Raw genomic sequence first — 13,939 nt, 5'->3', positions numbered from 1 at the left:
CCTAAAGCAGAGACCTGGGCTGAGTCCTTTGGCCACCTGTGCACAGCTTGACTGGAAGAAGGTCTCAGGAAGCAAGAGCACCTATGAGTCTCTCAGTTCAAGGTAGGAGATGACAGCCGAGGCCTGGGTTCAAAGCCCAGCTCCACTACTCATTGGCTGTGTGACCTTAACCTCTCTGAGTCCCCATTTTCTCTTCTATAAACTGGAGGGAATGACAGTACTGGGATTAAATGTGACAAGGCATGAAAGGGCTGGGCACGCGAAGTCAGTTGCTAGCGTCTTCATCACCCTCACATTATTCCCAGGCCTGGAGCATGCTTTATCCCGCAGGAGCTTCTTGCTCATGAGTAAGGGATCAGAGGAGCATGGTCTGATGCCCCCCCATCCCCACCACAAACTAACCTTCCCATGAAGATGCTCTTGTCACCGCCCAGAGATGGGGTTCAAGGCTCCACATCCTGGGGTTGCCATGTCCTCCTAGCCCCCCTCACCCTGTTAGAGTCCAACCCTGAACCCTCGGGCCCCTTCTAGTGATCAGGGCTCTGGACACTGCCGGGTGGGAGCTGGTCTGGGTCCCATCCCTTTCCACCTGGCTGGGCCAGCCACTTACCAATGGTGGCTGAGATGGCCAGGTAGGAGATTGTGGTCCAAAAGATGGCCATGAGTGTCCCTTTGGGAATGGCTACAGCAGGGTCCTGGGGTGAGGGGAAGAGAAAAGAAGGGAGAGAGAGCGTCAGGCAACACTGCCCATCTAACCCTGACCTTGGGGCTGCAGAATCCCCATTCCACACAGAGAGGAAAGAGCCTCGTGACTGAGGACCCACAGAGGGGGATGGACCCACCTAGACCTTGCTGCCTGAGGCAGAGAGAAAAAAATCCAACGGCTCCGTGCCTGGGCCACAGAAGGCACTTAGCCAATGTGCGCTGTGAGGGGGTGTGGGGGAGCGAGCAGGACGGAGGGCTCTGCTCAGTTCCTGGGGACAGTGGGCAGTCTGCAGTACTCCCACACCTCAGGCCCTCCTAGGTAAGGGAGCTGACAGCTCAGGGTATTGGTAAAACGAAGTAACCCACATGAAACCCCTAGACCAGGCCCCTCACGGCATGTTAAATCACTCTCTCCTTCTGTTCAAGAAGGCTCTGCTCATATTCCCTAACGCTGATAACAAAGCCTCATGCACACATCATGCGGTCCTCTCTTCCAGGCGCTTTCTCAATGGTAATTTCAGAGATGTGGCCTGGGCGCCCCCACCTGGCTGGTGGGGAAACTGAGGCCAGGGAGTTGTGGAAAAGACCGGGTCCTGATTATCAAAGTCCACAGCCTCTGGCTCTGGGGACAGGTTGGGGTATAGCAACCCAGGCTGGGATGTTTACAGCAAGTTCAAGACCAGCTTCATCCTCCAGGCACAGACCCCAGCCTGAAAGGGGAGGCGAAGTCTGCCTTAGGAAATGGATTCATGAACCAACCTCCCAGCAAGCCCTGAGCTGTCCTGCTCACTGCCCAGGCAGCATGTAGATCCACAGGTTAAGGACAAGTCAAGGTTAAGGCTGTTGGAGGAGGTGAGAGGCAGACAAATGGGAACAGAGGTGCCCGTCTAGAGTCCCTGGACCCCCAAGGTCTGCAGGGATTCCTGCTCTAGGGGCCCTGTGGCCATGGGCCTACCGGACCTGCTCTGCACAGCAGGACGGCCTGCCTGGGCCATCACACAGCATCCCTGGCCCCAGGGCAGCCTCCCATCCTGCCTCCATGGATTGAATAGTGTCCTCCAAAATGCACATCCACCTAGAATGCAACCTTATTTGGGAATAGGGTCTTTGCAGGTATAATTAGTTAAGATGAAGTCTCACTGGATTAGGGAGGGTCCTTCTGAGGAAAGGATACACAGAGACACCCAGAGGAAAGACGACAGGGCCAGTGATGCCACCACAAGCCAAGGAGCACCATTGTCGGGAACCACGAGAAGGGATGGAAGAGGCCAGGAGGGCTTCTTCCCTGGAGCCTGGCCCTGCTGTGTCCCCACACTGTGACAGCACACATTGTGTTGTTTTGTACCACCCAGCATGTGGTAACTGGTTATGGCAGCCACAGAGGACGCAGACACCCGTTCTGCCACCCACATCTCAGAACCCTGCTTCCATGTCAGGCACATCTGCATTCACATCTCAGCCCACCTGTTCTAGCTGTCAGTACTGGGAGAATGCCCTAATGTCTCTGAGCCTCAGTTTCCTCATCTGTGAAATAAGGAAATCACCTGTCTGGGTGCGGTGGCTCACACCTGCCATCCTAGCATCTGGGAGGCCAAGGCAGGTGGATGGCTTGAGCTCAGGGGTTCAAAACTAGCCTGAGCAAGAGCAAGACCCAATCTCTACTAAAAATAGAAAAAAACTAGCTGGGCATTATGACAGGTGCCTATAGTCGCTGTTACTCAGGAGGCTGAGGCAGGAGGATTGCTTGAGCCCAAGAGTTTGAGGTTGCTGTGAGCTATGACACCATAGCACTCTACCCAGGGCAACACATCCATCTAAAAACGGAAGGAAGGAAGAAAGGAAGGAGGGAGGGAGGGAAGGAAGGAAGGGCGGTGCCTGTGGCTCAAAGGAGTAGGGTGCCGGCCCCATATACCAAAGGTGGTGGGTTCAAACCCAGCTCTGGCCAAAAAAAAAAGAAAAGAAAGAAAGAAAAGAACCCAGCATGTGGCATGCGACTATAACTATGGCTGTTAGGGGTGGGGGCAGCATTGAGCACAGGGACACGCCCTGGAACAACACAGAACAATTTTGTTGAATAATAAAAATTGTGATTAAATTGATAAGCAAAAGCCTCTTTGTTCTAGAAACTCATATTCCTGCTCCTCTGCCACCCCCGTACCCCCGGGCAAGCCCCTGAGTCTCTCTGATCTTGGCTTGCTCCTCTGTATCATGGTAAAAATGACAATGATGACAACTAGCTCTTAGCACTTTCTCTGTGCCAGCCACTATTTGAGGCACATTATGTGAATTAGCTCACTGAATCCTCACCACCGCCCTGCAAGGTTGGAGCTATATTAGATCCATTTTACAGATGAGGAAGCTGAGGCCCAGGAAAGTTTTAAGGAACTTGTCCAAAGCCTTGAAGTGAAGGCTCTGCAAAGAGGAGCAGCTCTGTTGCTGAGGACATTGTCCTACAGGATGGGCAGAGAACCACATCTAAGAGTCCAGGGCCCCTTAAGCTCGAGCATCCAGACCCCACGGCATAGGATGGCTTAGGGGGGTGAGATGGAACCCGCCTCACCCAGCACTGAGCCAGCCCGCAGCGTCACGCTGGCACACTGGACATGGGGCCAGTTGGTAACCTAAGAAGCTTGATGAGGCATCCAGATAAATTTCTAGGCAATGATCTGATGGGGCTCAGAGGAACCCAGGCAATCAGAGCACAGGCCAACCTCTGCAGGCACCTCAGGGCAGGCAGACCAGGCCTTCACTGGCCATGCCCCAGATAATAAAAGGGAGCTGGACAACAGCCACTCTGATTTCTAGGCCCCACCTGAACCAGCCAGGCCATGGCTTCAAAAAAGAAAGAGGCTCACTCAAGGCAACACCAAAACCTTCCTAACCCCAGTAACTCCTACCTATACCCCTAAAAGAGTCAGCGCTCCCTTTCGGTAGGAAGAAGTTTTGAAAGATTTCTGCACCCTCATTCTTTAAAATAAAAAGTAGGGAGTTGTGGGAAAGGAATTCTCATAACCGTGACAGGAGTGCAGCCATTTTAGAAAATCAGGTCAGAAACCAGCATTCCCCTCATCTAACTTCAAGAGAGCCTCAAGGCCAGAGTTCCTGGAAATACCCTGCCCATATCCTGCTGGTACTAAGGACAGGCTTGTAATCCTAGCTCTAAAGATACAGAGATAATCCTGACCCTAAGGATACCCCAGAATCCTGACCCACACTAGAAAAGAGCCCTAGGCGGCCCTCTGGGCTCGCTGCCCCATTCCAGCTATACTGATAAGGCTAATAAAAGCCTTTTGCAACTGTGGGATCTGAGCTGACACCCGGTCAGTCTCCATTTTCTTTTCCCCTCTATTAAAGTCTTTCCTGGTCTGGGGGTGGGAGGGGAAGATTATCTCCGATGCACAATTTTATTTTTTTTTTTTTTAGAGTGCTGTGACACCACAGCTAACAGCAACCTCCAATTCCTGGGCTAAGTGATTCTCTTGCCTCAGCCTCCTGAGTAGCTGGGACTATAGGTGCCCGCCAGAATGCCCGGCTATTTTTTTGTTGTTGCAGTTTGGTCAGGCCAGGTTTGAACCCCCCCACCCTCAGTATATGGGGCTGGCGTCTCACCCACTGAGCCACATGCACCGCCCCCAATTCGTAATTCTTAATTTGGTTAAGAAAATACATCATGCCAGCACAGTAGCCCATGCCTTTAATGCTGGCACTCTGGAAGGCCAAGGTGGGAGGATCATTTGAGGCCAGGAGTTTGAAACCAGACTGGACAACAAAGAGACCCTGTCAAAACATAGAAAAATTAACCAGGTGTGGTGTCATGGCAGGACCCTGTAGTCCCAGCCAGTGGGGAGGCTGAAGCAGGAGGATTGCTTGAGACCAGGAGTTGGAGGTTGCAGTGAGCTATGATGATGCCACTGCACTCTAGCCTGGGTGACAGAGCAAGACTCTGTCTCAAAAAAAGAAAAGAAAGAAACAGGAGGTGAGGGAGGCAGCGAGGAAGGGAGGAAGGGAGGGAGGGAGGGAGGGAGGGAGGGAAAGGGAAGAAAGAAAAAGAGCTGCATCGGGGAGCACCTTCTGAGTAGAACTGGAGATTGGGGTGAGGGTTAGCTAGGATTCCAGCACTGTGCTAGGGTCCTGGCTGGACACCTCTGCTGGTAGCAAAGGCTCCACCGGCTTCTCCCCTTTCTAAGCCCCAGCCCCACTTCTACCAAGTTTTGCTGGAGCCCCTGCCAACGTCAGTCTTTCCTTCCCCCACACTGCACATCACTTTGTACTTCTGCTTTAACACTACATTTCACCACTATTCAGTCAACAAACATGCCCTGAACACCTGGTATATGCCAGACTCTAGGCTGGGAGGGAAGAGGGACAGAGGTGGGTGGTGGTTCTCCAGATGGAAGGGGAACTGACGCCCGAATGGCTGACATCGTTATGCTAGACCAGGGGAACCGTGTGACTTTGATGGAAGGGCTGGGAGAGAAGTAAGGTTGAAGGAGACGTTTAAAAGAGAAACAGAGGGTGGTGCCTGTGGCTCAGTGGGTAGGGCGCCGGCTCCATATACCAAGGGTGGCAGGTTTGAACCCAGCCCCAGCCAAAACTGCAACAACAACAAAAAAATAGCCAGGCGTGGGCAGTGCTGTGGCTCAAAGAAGTAGGGCGCCGACCCCATATATTGGAGGTGGTGGGTTCAAACTCAGCCTCAGCCAAAAACACCCCCAAAATAAAAAGTAGGCGGTGCCTGTGGCTCAGTGAGTAGGGCGCTGGCCCCATATACTGAGGGTGGTGGGTTCAAACCCAGCCCCGGCCAAACTGCAACAAAAAAATAGCCAGACGTTGTGGCGGGTGCCTGTAGTCCCAGCTGCTCTGGAGGCTGAGGCAAGAGAATCACGTAAGCCCAAGAGCTGGAGGTTGCTGTGAGCCGTGTGATGCCATGGCACTCTGCCGAGGGCAGTAAAGTGAGACTGTCTTCCCCCCCCCCCAAAAAAAGAGAAACAGAACTTTCTAAGGTAAAAAACACAAGTGTGGCTCAGCGCCTGTAGCTCAAGCGGCAGCTAGGGTGCCAACCGTATACACTGGAGATGGCCGGTTTGAATCCAGCTTGGGCCGCTAAACAACAATGACAACTACAACCAAAAAAAAATAGCCGGGCGTTGTGGTGGGTGCCTATAGCCCCAGCTACCTGGGAGGCTGAGGCAAGAGAATCACTTGGGCCCAAGAATTGGAGGTTGCTGTGAGCTGTGACGCCACAGCACTCTACCCAAGGCGACAGCTTGAGACTCTGTCTGAAATAAAAAAAAAAAAGAAAAGAAAAGAAAAAAAAACCCACAGGCGTATGGATCTCAGGTAGAGAGGCAGTGCAGGCAGAGGTGTGGAGGAGGACAGGGCGACATAGGCAAAGCAGCCTTGGGGCTGGAGAAAGGATCATGGAAAATTGTGGCAGTGATCAGAGATGAGGGTGAATAGGTTGGTTGGAGCCTTGAAGGCCAAACCAAGGAGCCTGCCTGCATCGAAGCAGTGGAGAGCCCTGGAAGCTTCAGCCCAGCAAAGATGTGCCTGATCAAGGCCAAGTTCTGGAAGGTCACAGCCTTCCCCTAAGGCTGAGAGTCCCAGGAAGTAGGGGGAAGACTAGCCATTTTTTTGTAGCCCATGAGGCCTAGAGCACAGCTGGTATAAATCAACAATCTCAGAATGGAGTGGAGCAGAACTGGTTTGGATTGGATTGAACTGAGTCCCAATTGGACTGGACTGTATTTTAGGAGCTCTGCCCACTGGTCTCAGTGCCAAGCTCAATGCTCAGAGGCATTCCTGGTAGGGCAGGGAGGAAGGCTCTGATCACTGCCTTCTGCAGGGCCAGGACAAAGGAGGGATGAGTAATCTGCTCACCTTGAGGTCCCCGGAGATGTTGGCACCTGCCAGAATGCCGGTGGCTGAGGGGAAGAAAATGGAGAACATCCCAAAGAAGCTGCCATCCGGGCCTCGCCAATCAGGCACCAAGTTCTGGACAAAAATGTCCCCTGGAAAACCAAGGCCTGAGTCAGGGCCATCTGGAGGGCTTGGCACCCACTCGTTTAGCCCAGCCAAGCAAGCAGCAGCTCCCCCAGCACCCCTGGCATAGGTTGGGGGAATCCCACCTCCTGGTGCCCACACAATGGGCCACATTCCCAGACAGACTGTTCCTGATCCTAGAGCCACGGTCAGGGCCCCAACCTGCACTTACCCCGGTAGCTGAAGAAGCCTTTGGAGGCCTTGTCCTCAGACGGGGGGATCAGTGTCCCGACCAAGTAGTTGGCGAAGGAGACCATGATGACAAGGAAGAACAGCACCTGGGCCTGCAGACAGGACCCCGCGGCTTCAGGAAGCCCCACCGGGGAGGACTTGCCCAGGGTCCCTCCCTCATTCATTCAACCCCCGTCATACAGCAAGCTCCACTCAAGGAGTTGGGGGAACGGCAGTGGACAAGACGGCCAAGGCCTCTTGTCTCTGATAAAGGAGACGAATTTAGAGTAAGAATGAGGGGTGGGATGGGGGTAGGTCAGGGGCCACTTTAGCAGGGTGGCCTAGGGGGGCGTCTCCAAGGAGGAAACGTTTGAGCAGACACGGAAGAAGGGGGAAGAATGAGCTTTAGAACCATCGGGGGGATTCAGCCTGGCATCTGAGGAAGGGCGGCAGGCCAGCGCAGCCAGAATCAGAGTGCCAAGGGGTTAGAGAGGCAGGGCTGCAGGGGCCAGGGCCCACCTGGCTTGCAGGCCACCAGCCAGCTGTGGCCCAACATCCCCTCTTTCCTTACTTCGTAGTGCTATGCTTCTGACTCTTGGATGGATTCATGCTTCAAATGGAGGCCACAGTGCCCCAGCCTCCTTGCGGCTACATGCCCCTGCCCGGTTCTAAGGGAAAGGGAATGCCCTCTCTGCCATCTCTTCTTCCCTTTCCCTCTGGCAGGACTGTGGACTAAGTGCCCTGGCCATCATGGACCAGGTGACCCAGGGCCACACCTCAGGGAAGGAGGGTCACAGGATGGAAGGAGTCGGTCTGAGTGCTTGACCCCTGGAGCCACCATGCCTGCCCTGGACCACGTACAGAAGAGAGAAATGAAGCCCCTCTGAGCTGAGGCACCATTACTTAGGGGCGTTTTGTCACAGCCACACACAAGGTACCACTGCCTAGTTAATACACAGAGAGGCAGGACCAGGGCCAGGACCCAGGTCTCACAATTCCCACTTCTCCCACTTGCCACCTCCATGTCCCTGCTCCCCTGTGCCTCCTTACCTTGGACTCCCACTCCATGCCGGCCAGAGAGATGGCCAGCAGCACAGTGACTGTGACCACACCGATGATGCGGATGTCATCAGTAGGGTCCACGATGGGTGTGCCGTACTCCTGAGGGAACAGGCCAGGCTGCCTGCTGCCCTCTGAACGCCCCACCCCTGTCCTGGAGGCACCTCCCAGAGGACCCTCTGATAGGAAATTGCAAGCTCAAGCACCATCCCTGCCAGCAGACCACCCCCAAATAGCTGCTGCTTGGGCTTGGACAAAATGTGGCCCTAAAGGATCCGGGCACCCCCAAAGGGGACTTCTGGAATGGTCTGTATTTGATAAGATTGCCACTGCCACCCACAGTGATCAGACTGTGGCCTTGGTTTCTGATGGGTGAAATCCTGGTGGAGGGGTACAGGAAGACCCAGCTGGCCCTGAAGGGGTACAGAGAGCTCCCTGGACTCCCTCTCCCTAGGGTCCAGCCCTGGCCTCACCTGGAGCAGATCACGGACGGTCTCCGCAAAGCCCACAGTGTGCATGGCCACACCCACAGCATTGGCAAAAGCGAAAATGAGGCCGATAGAGCCCCCTAACTCTGGGCCCAGACTCCGGGAGATGAGGAAGTAGGTGCCACCTATTGGGGCCAGAGCCAGGAGCCGTGAAAACAGAGGGGTCAGGTGGCTGGACTGGACTTGGGGCTGGCAGAGGCTGAGGAAGGGGTGAGTGCAGGGCCCACAGGACAGAAGATAACCGAGGCCATCTTGTGGTGTGGGCAGCCTGCCCAGAGCCTTTACCTGGTACCACAGGAGCAGCTGGGGTGGGGCAGTTCCATAAGCGGAACAGATCAAAGACCCTTTCCCAGAGTAGAGACAGGGGAGCCTCTGAGAGGGGGACGTTGGGGGGGCCCACCTGACTTGACCTTGCCATTGGTTGAGATGGCTGAGATGGAGAGGCCTGTGATGGAGGTCACCATGACGGAGATCAGGATGATAATCCAGGTCAAGACTGTTGGGGCAGGGGAAGGGTGAGCATCTCAAAACTCAGTCAGGGTGGTTCCCAGGGAAGGAGCCAGGGGAGGAACCTAAGTCTGTCTACTAATTCACCCTTCTCTGAGCCTCAGTTTTCTCATCTGAAAAATGGGTCTCTGTCTAACTCTTGGCGTATTCTAATAGCCAGGGAGCTCATGAGCCAACCTGTAAAGGATTGTTAGGCATGAAGGGAAGGAACCCTCGTTTAATAATAGCACCTCTGGGTGCTCCCCCTGTGCTATGTTTTAACCTGCACCATTCAAACTGCACAATGGCTCTGTGAGGCAGGTACTGTTGTCACTCCCATTTTACTGATGGGACTGTCCTCCAAGGCTCAGAGAGGTTAAAAACCTTTCTCTGTCACACAGCCTGGTACAGAGCTAGCATCTGAACCCCAGTCTGTCCAGAGCACATGCTCTGTAGTAGCAGAGTCAGGGAGAGCCCTCAGGCTGCTGATGCTACGTCCAGTGTGCCTCTGTCACACCACCCTGAGCCCTGTCACTGCAGGGGCCTGACGCTGCACTGGGGAGAAGCAGGCCTGGCCTACTCCCATAGAGCCTTACAGGACCGAGGACTCTCTCCTCTCCCCAAAAGCCACACTCACCAATGCCTGCCTGGGCCGTGATCCAGGGCAGCCGCAGGTAGAGGATCACGCCCCAGATGTTGAGCATGCAACGGATCTGGGGGGAGAGGAGGGTCAGAGGCTACCTGGGTGGATACCCCAAGACCAAACACACAAGTGCCTCTCCCTGGTCCTACGTGGCACCAGGCACCTGGGCCTGGGGGACACCTGGGCCCTTTCTTTGCTTTTCCCATGTCGGTTGGTCTGATTCTCCAGTTCTGTGGGGCAGGAGGGTGAGAGGCAGCTGGAGCCCCACCTGTCCCTCCCATGGAGGCCTGAGAGTGGACTACAAGCATTATCACCCCTAACCCTATTCCAAGCCCAGGATCCTGTGTCTGCCAGCCCCAGTCCTGGCCCTAGAGGCTGGCTGTTGACTCAGGGCCTGGCATTTAGGAGGAGCTCAGCAAATGCCAGCTGAACCAATGCCCCATGTATGAGCAGAAACCAGAGCTCAGATTGCTATGACTTCAGCTTCCAAATTTAAAGCAAAGCTAGAGGCCATGATTGAGGCCGAAGTTCTCAGATGGGAGGGGCTGGTGTGGTGTTTGGCCCCACCAAGGTGCAGGTTGGGCTGGGGCATATGGCGTTCACAACCCAGGGAAACCTCTGAGGTCCTCCATCTGCTCCAAGATGTAGAACAGGGCCACACCAGGCTCCAGCCAGCATAGTCCAAGGGAGATCCAATCTCTGAAGATGAGCCTTTGGGGGAGGGCGGAGGGCTCGCGATTCAGATGGAGAAATAGAGGCATAGCTAGTTGACAGCTGGCAGAGTTAAGATCAGATCACCCCTACTTTCATACGGAATTTAAAACACAATTATAGCCCAGAAAGAAGGAGAGAAGAGGAGGGCGAGGGGAAGAGGGAAGGGGTGGTGGAGGGTAATGGGTGGGACCTCACCTCACTACGCGTATTGCAAGGGTACGTGGCAAATATATTAATAGTAGACTAGAAATGTCTAAACGCAATTAAATAAGTGAGGTTGAATTCTATGTTAACCAGTTTGGTGTAAACATTCCAAGTTATATATAAAATCAGCACACTGTACCCCATAAATGCAGTAATGTACACAGTTATGATCTAATAAAAAAAAAAAAAAAGATCAGAACCGTGGCCTCCTGCCTCCCAGAACACGAGTGAAGCTTTTCCCTAGATCCCATCTAGTGCTCTCTGAAAAGTCCCATAATATCTTCTAAAGCTAAGTCCACTTAGCTTCTGCACGGTCTGGGGACTTATTCATGCCTTACCCTACAGCAAACCTTTCCTTTCACGCAGGAAAATGAGGGAAAAAAAAACCCACATTGGTTTGTGGATTTGTATTTAGTGCTACCACCTAGTGGCTTTTGGATGAAAATACAACTTGTTATAACTCCTGGACAGGCATTGATCCAATGACCTCACATCACTTAACTTACTTAATTCATTCACAGCTGAGGAAACTGAGGCACAGAGAGATTAAGTACCTGACCACATGACTAGTGAGTGGGAAAGCAGAGATCTTCCCCAGGGCCAAGTCTTAGCCTAGGGCATAAAAGTAGGTCTAGAAGCACAAACCAGAGAAAATTTGAGGTCACTGTGCAGATGGGGAAACTGAGGCCCAGGCTGGGCCCTGGATCTGGCCTGGCCACTAGGACTTGAGAGTCAGGGCTGAGCCTGGATGGAGCTATGTTTCCCACCTCCGTTTATGGACAGCGAGACCCACCCTCACCCCACTCACCATCACCCCCTTGACCCAGCCAAAGCGCACAGGCTCTCCAGGACTCTTCCCGCTGCTGGTTCCTGCCTCGTCCTCCACCAGTCCATCGGTCATGTCATGGCTGGGCCGGCTGTCAAAGGCCAGGGAGTGCAGGTGTCTGCCTTCCTGCTGGGAGCCCAGAGACCACGCATCAGGCAGGCAGAGATGCTGGTACTGAGTCTCTGCGACCACCCCCCTGGTCATTGCCACTGGGCCCCATACTGGGCATCCTCAGACCCCTCAGCTTCACTGGGTATTGAGCTGTTTCAGGGGCTTTTAAGAAACTCCCCAGTGGAGGTGGGGAATGGGGTCCTGGGAGCGCCTGTTCGGAACGCTTCCTCTCCTGGGAGAGCAGTGGTGTTGGAACTGGCCAGGCAGTTGTGCGGCCTGAGAAGGAGGGGCAGGGTTAGTGGTGCCCTGGAGAGACGAAGCAGCTTGTCCAAGGCCACACAGTGGGTCCCCAGCAGGGCTGGGACTGGGACCTCAGGCCTCTACCTCTGGGGAGTTTGTGCCCTAGGTGATTGAAGCCCCCTCCTCTGGGGCTTTTTTCTTGGCACCATATCTCTGCGGCCCTGTGTGGAACAAGGGACCATGTCTAGGCCCGGGCATGGGGAGGCACCCTGTGAATTTAGCAAGTCCTAGATCCAGAACCAAGAATAATTCCACCCAATTGTCAGATGGGAAAAGTGAGGTCAGATGGGGGTTGTGACAATACAGCTCCCAGCCCCCCTCCCTTAGAAGTCCAATCTCCTAGGCAGCAAACCCAGTGAGCCCCCTCTCTGAGGTGGACGTTCCATGCCCCTCCTTCCCCTGTCTCTTTCAGGAATATGCATCCTCTGTTTGTGCGCTTCCACTGACTGGAGGCTCATTACTTCTATAGCTGCCCAGTCTACCTTTGGGTTGCCGGTGATCAGACAACAAACATGGAAACACGTGCCCAGAATGCTACAGCTCCCACTCCCACCATTTCATTGAGGCCTTTCAACCCATGAGGAAGACACCAATTTGTTCTCATGGCACAAATAAAACCAAAGATCAGAGAGGTTAGGTAAGTCCCACACAGCAGGAAGGGGCCAGTCATCTGAAACAGCACTTACCTTGAGGAAGGAGTGCAGGTCGGCCAGCGTGGGCCGGACCTTTCGGGGCTCTCCGGGCAGGGCGCTGTTGGCATAGTGCTCATAGGCAGGGACCACATCAATAGTGTTGTAGCCAAAGGTACGCATGTAGAGGGTGCTGCCATGGGTCAGGTGGCTGGGGTGGCTGCTGTCATAGACAGCTGGTGGTGGGGGCTCATCACCTCCTAGCAGCGTGCTGATGGTGAACCGTCCACTGCACAGAGCAGGGTCCCCAGGTGTCTCTGGTGTGGGCAGCTCTGCCATCGTGGGTCTGGCCATCTAGGAAGGGTGCCAGGGTTGGGGAGGATGCTCAGAGTGGTTTTATAGGCTGGGCCTGCACCAGGGAGGAGACAGGGAGGTCAGCCCGAACTGCCCACGGCTGGCAAGCAGGGTCTGCGGGTGGGGCGGGAGGTGGAGCATGTGCCCACACGGCTTCCACCTACCGTTTGATCGTTGAGATAGGGGACCTGCCTTGCATCTAGGGGGCTGGGTTGGCCCTGAGCCAGATACACCACGAGTCCCGCAGTGGCACTTTTGAGTCTGAGGGCAGCAGGAGGTGACCAGCCAGGACCCATAAAGGAAAAGTCACCAGAGAGGACACTGAGCGACCCTATAAGGGACACTAGAGATGGCCTAATGGCCCAAGGACCTACTGTAGGTCCCACCCTATGCAGATTCTGAAGCCTCTCATATAAGGTCTTTATTTTTATTATTTATTTAGTTAGTAGTTTTGGATAGATGAGTGCCATGACATTTAAGAAGATGCACATATATATATATATACACAAATTTTGTCTCTCTAGCTCCAACCCCCGTCTCCCAATGTCCTGTGTGTCCTTCCAGACACATTTCTCAGTATATACAGGCCATTATCTACAAGGAGCCCCAGCCCAGAGCTCAGCTGCTCCAAGGTATGCTCCGAATCCACAAATGGACGACAAACCCCAGGGGCCTATGGCCAGCCAGTGGCCTCCAGCACACCAGGCATCACCTCACAGTGGGCCAGGCTGCCTGGGCTCTGCCTGCAGGGCCACTGGACTATAGAGCCTGAGGAGCCATTTCAGACGCAGTGCTCCCAGCTCCTACGGGCTGGCCTGCCCCAGCACCCTGAGGCCTTGAATTCACAAGGGCAGTGGGGGTGTTGTGTGGGGGCAGTGGCTGAAATCTGAGCTGTGGGAGGATGAAAGAGGCGGTCAATGTTTCAAGAGACTAGTTAGCGGGAGGATGCTGGGTGTGCTTCCCCAAATGGATAACATACCCCCAGCTGCCTCAGGGGCTCCTTGTATCGGTCCCTATGGTGATGGCCTCACCACAGTCACCTTTCCCCAAGGGACCAGCATCCAATGGCTGGTGGATGTGGGGTAGAAAGGCCTGGCACTCTGCCCCAGCTCTGAATGGCCATCACAGCTCCAGAGCTCCCCGGGGTCGACTGGGCTTTGAGTCTATGCCGCTAGTGGGGAAATGGCCATAGGAACAGATCAGCCCA

General features: G+C 54.3%; 1 protein-coding gene across 5 annotated transcripts in view; it reads right to left on the bottom strand.

Annotated features, from left to right (window-relative positions):
• SLC12A3 (solute carrier family 12 member 3) overlaps positions 1 to 12,775 on the bottom strand; it is a 41,330-nt gene extending 28,555 nt beyond the window's left edge. Inside the window, exons 1-9 of one of the 5 annotated variants that reach the window (XM_053602296.1) lie at positions 12,436 to 12,775; positions 11,321 to 11,467; positions 9,589 to 9,664; positions 8,866 to 8,961; positions 8,451 to 8,590; positions 7,969 to 8,079; positions 6,920 to 7,031; positions 6,586 to 6,716; positions 611 to 695 (exon numbers count right to left, since the gene is read on the bottom strand). In XM_053602296.1, the coding sequence (XP_053458271.1) occupies positions 611 to 695; positions 6,586 to 6,716; positions 6,920 to 7,031; positions 7,969 to 8,079; positions 8,451 to 8,590; positions 8,866 to 8,961; positions 9,589 to 9,664; positions 11,321 to 11,467; positions 12,436 to 12,732 (1,195 nt within the window). In that variant the 5' untranslated portion in view covers positions 12,733 to 12,775. The remainder of the gene's footprint in view (positions 1 to 610; positions 696 to 6,585; positions 6,717 to 6,919; positions 7,032 to 7,968; positions 8,080 to 8,450; positions 8,591 to 8,865; positions 8,962 to 9,588; positions 9,665 to 11,320; positions 11,468 to 12,435) is intronic. The other 4 variants (XM_053602282.1, XM_053602288.1, XM_053602304.1 and 1 more) reach the window with 4 other exon arrangements.
• Positions 12,776 to 13,939: the final 1,164 nt, after the last annotated feature.

This window comes from Nycticebus coucang, chromosome 2, assembly GCF_027406575.1.
Source record: "Nycticebus coucang isolate mNycCou1 chromosome 2, mNycCou1.pri, whole genome shotgun sequence".
Taxonomy (NCBI): domain Eukaryota; kingdom Metazoa; phylum Chordata; class Mammalia; order Primates; family Lorisidae; genus Nycticebus; species Nycticebus coucang.
The sequence above is the reverse complement of the archived record's forward strand: the minus strand, read 5'-3'. Positions and strand labels throughout refer to the sequence as shown.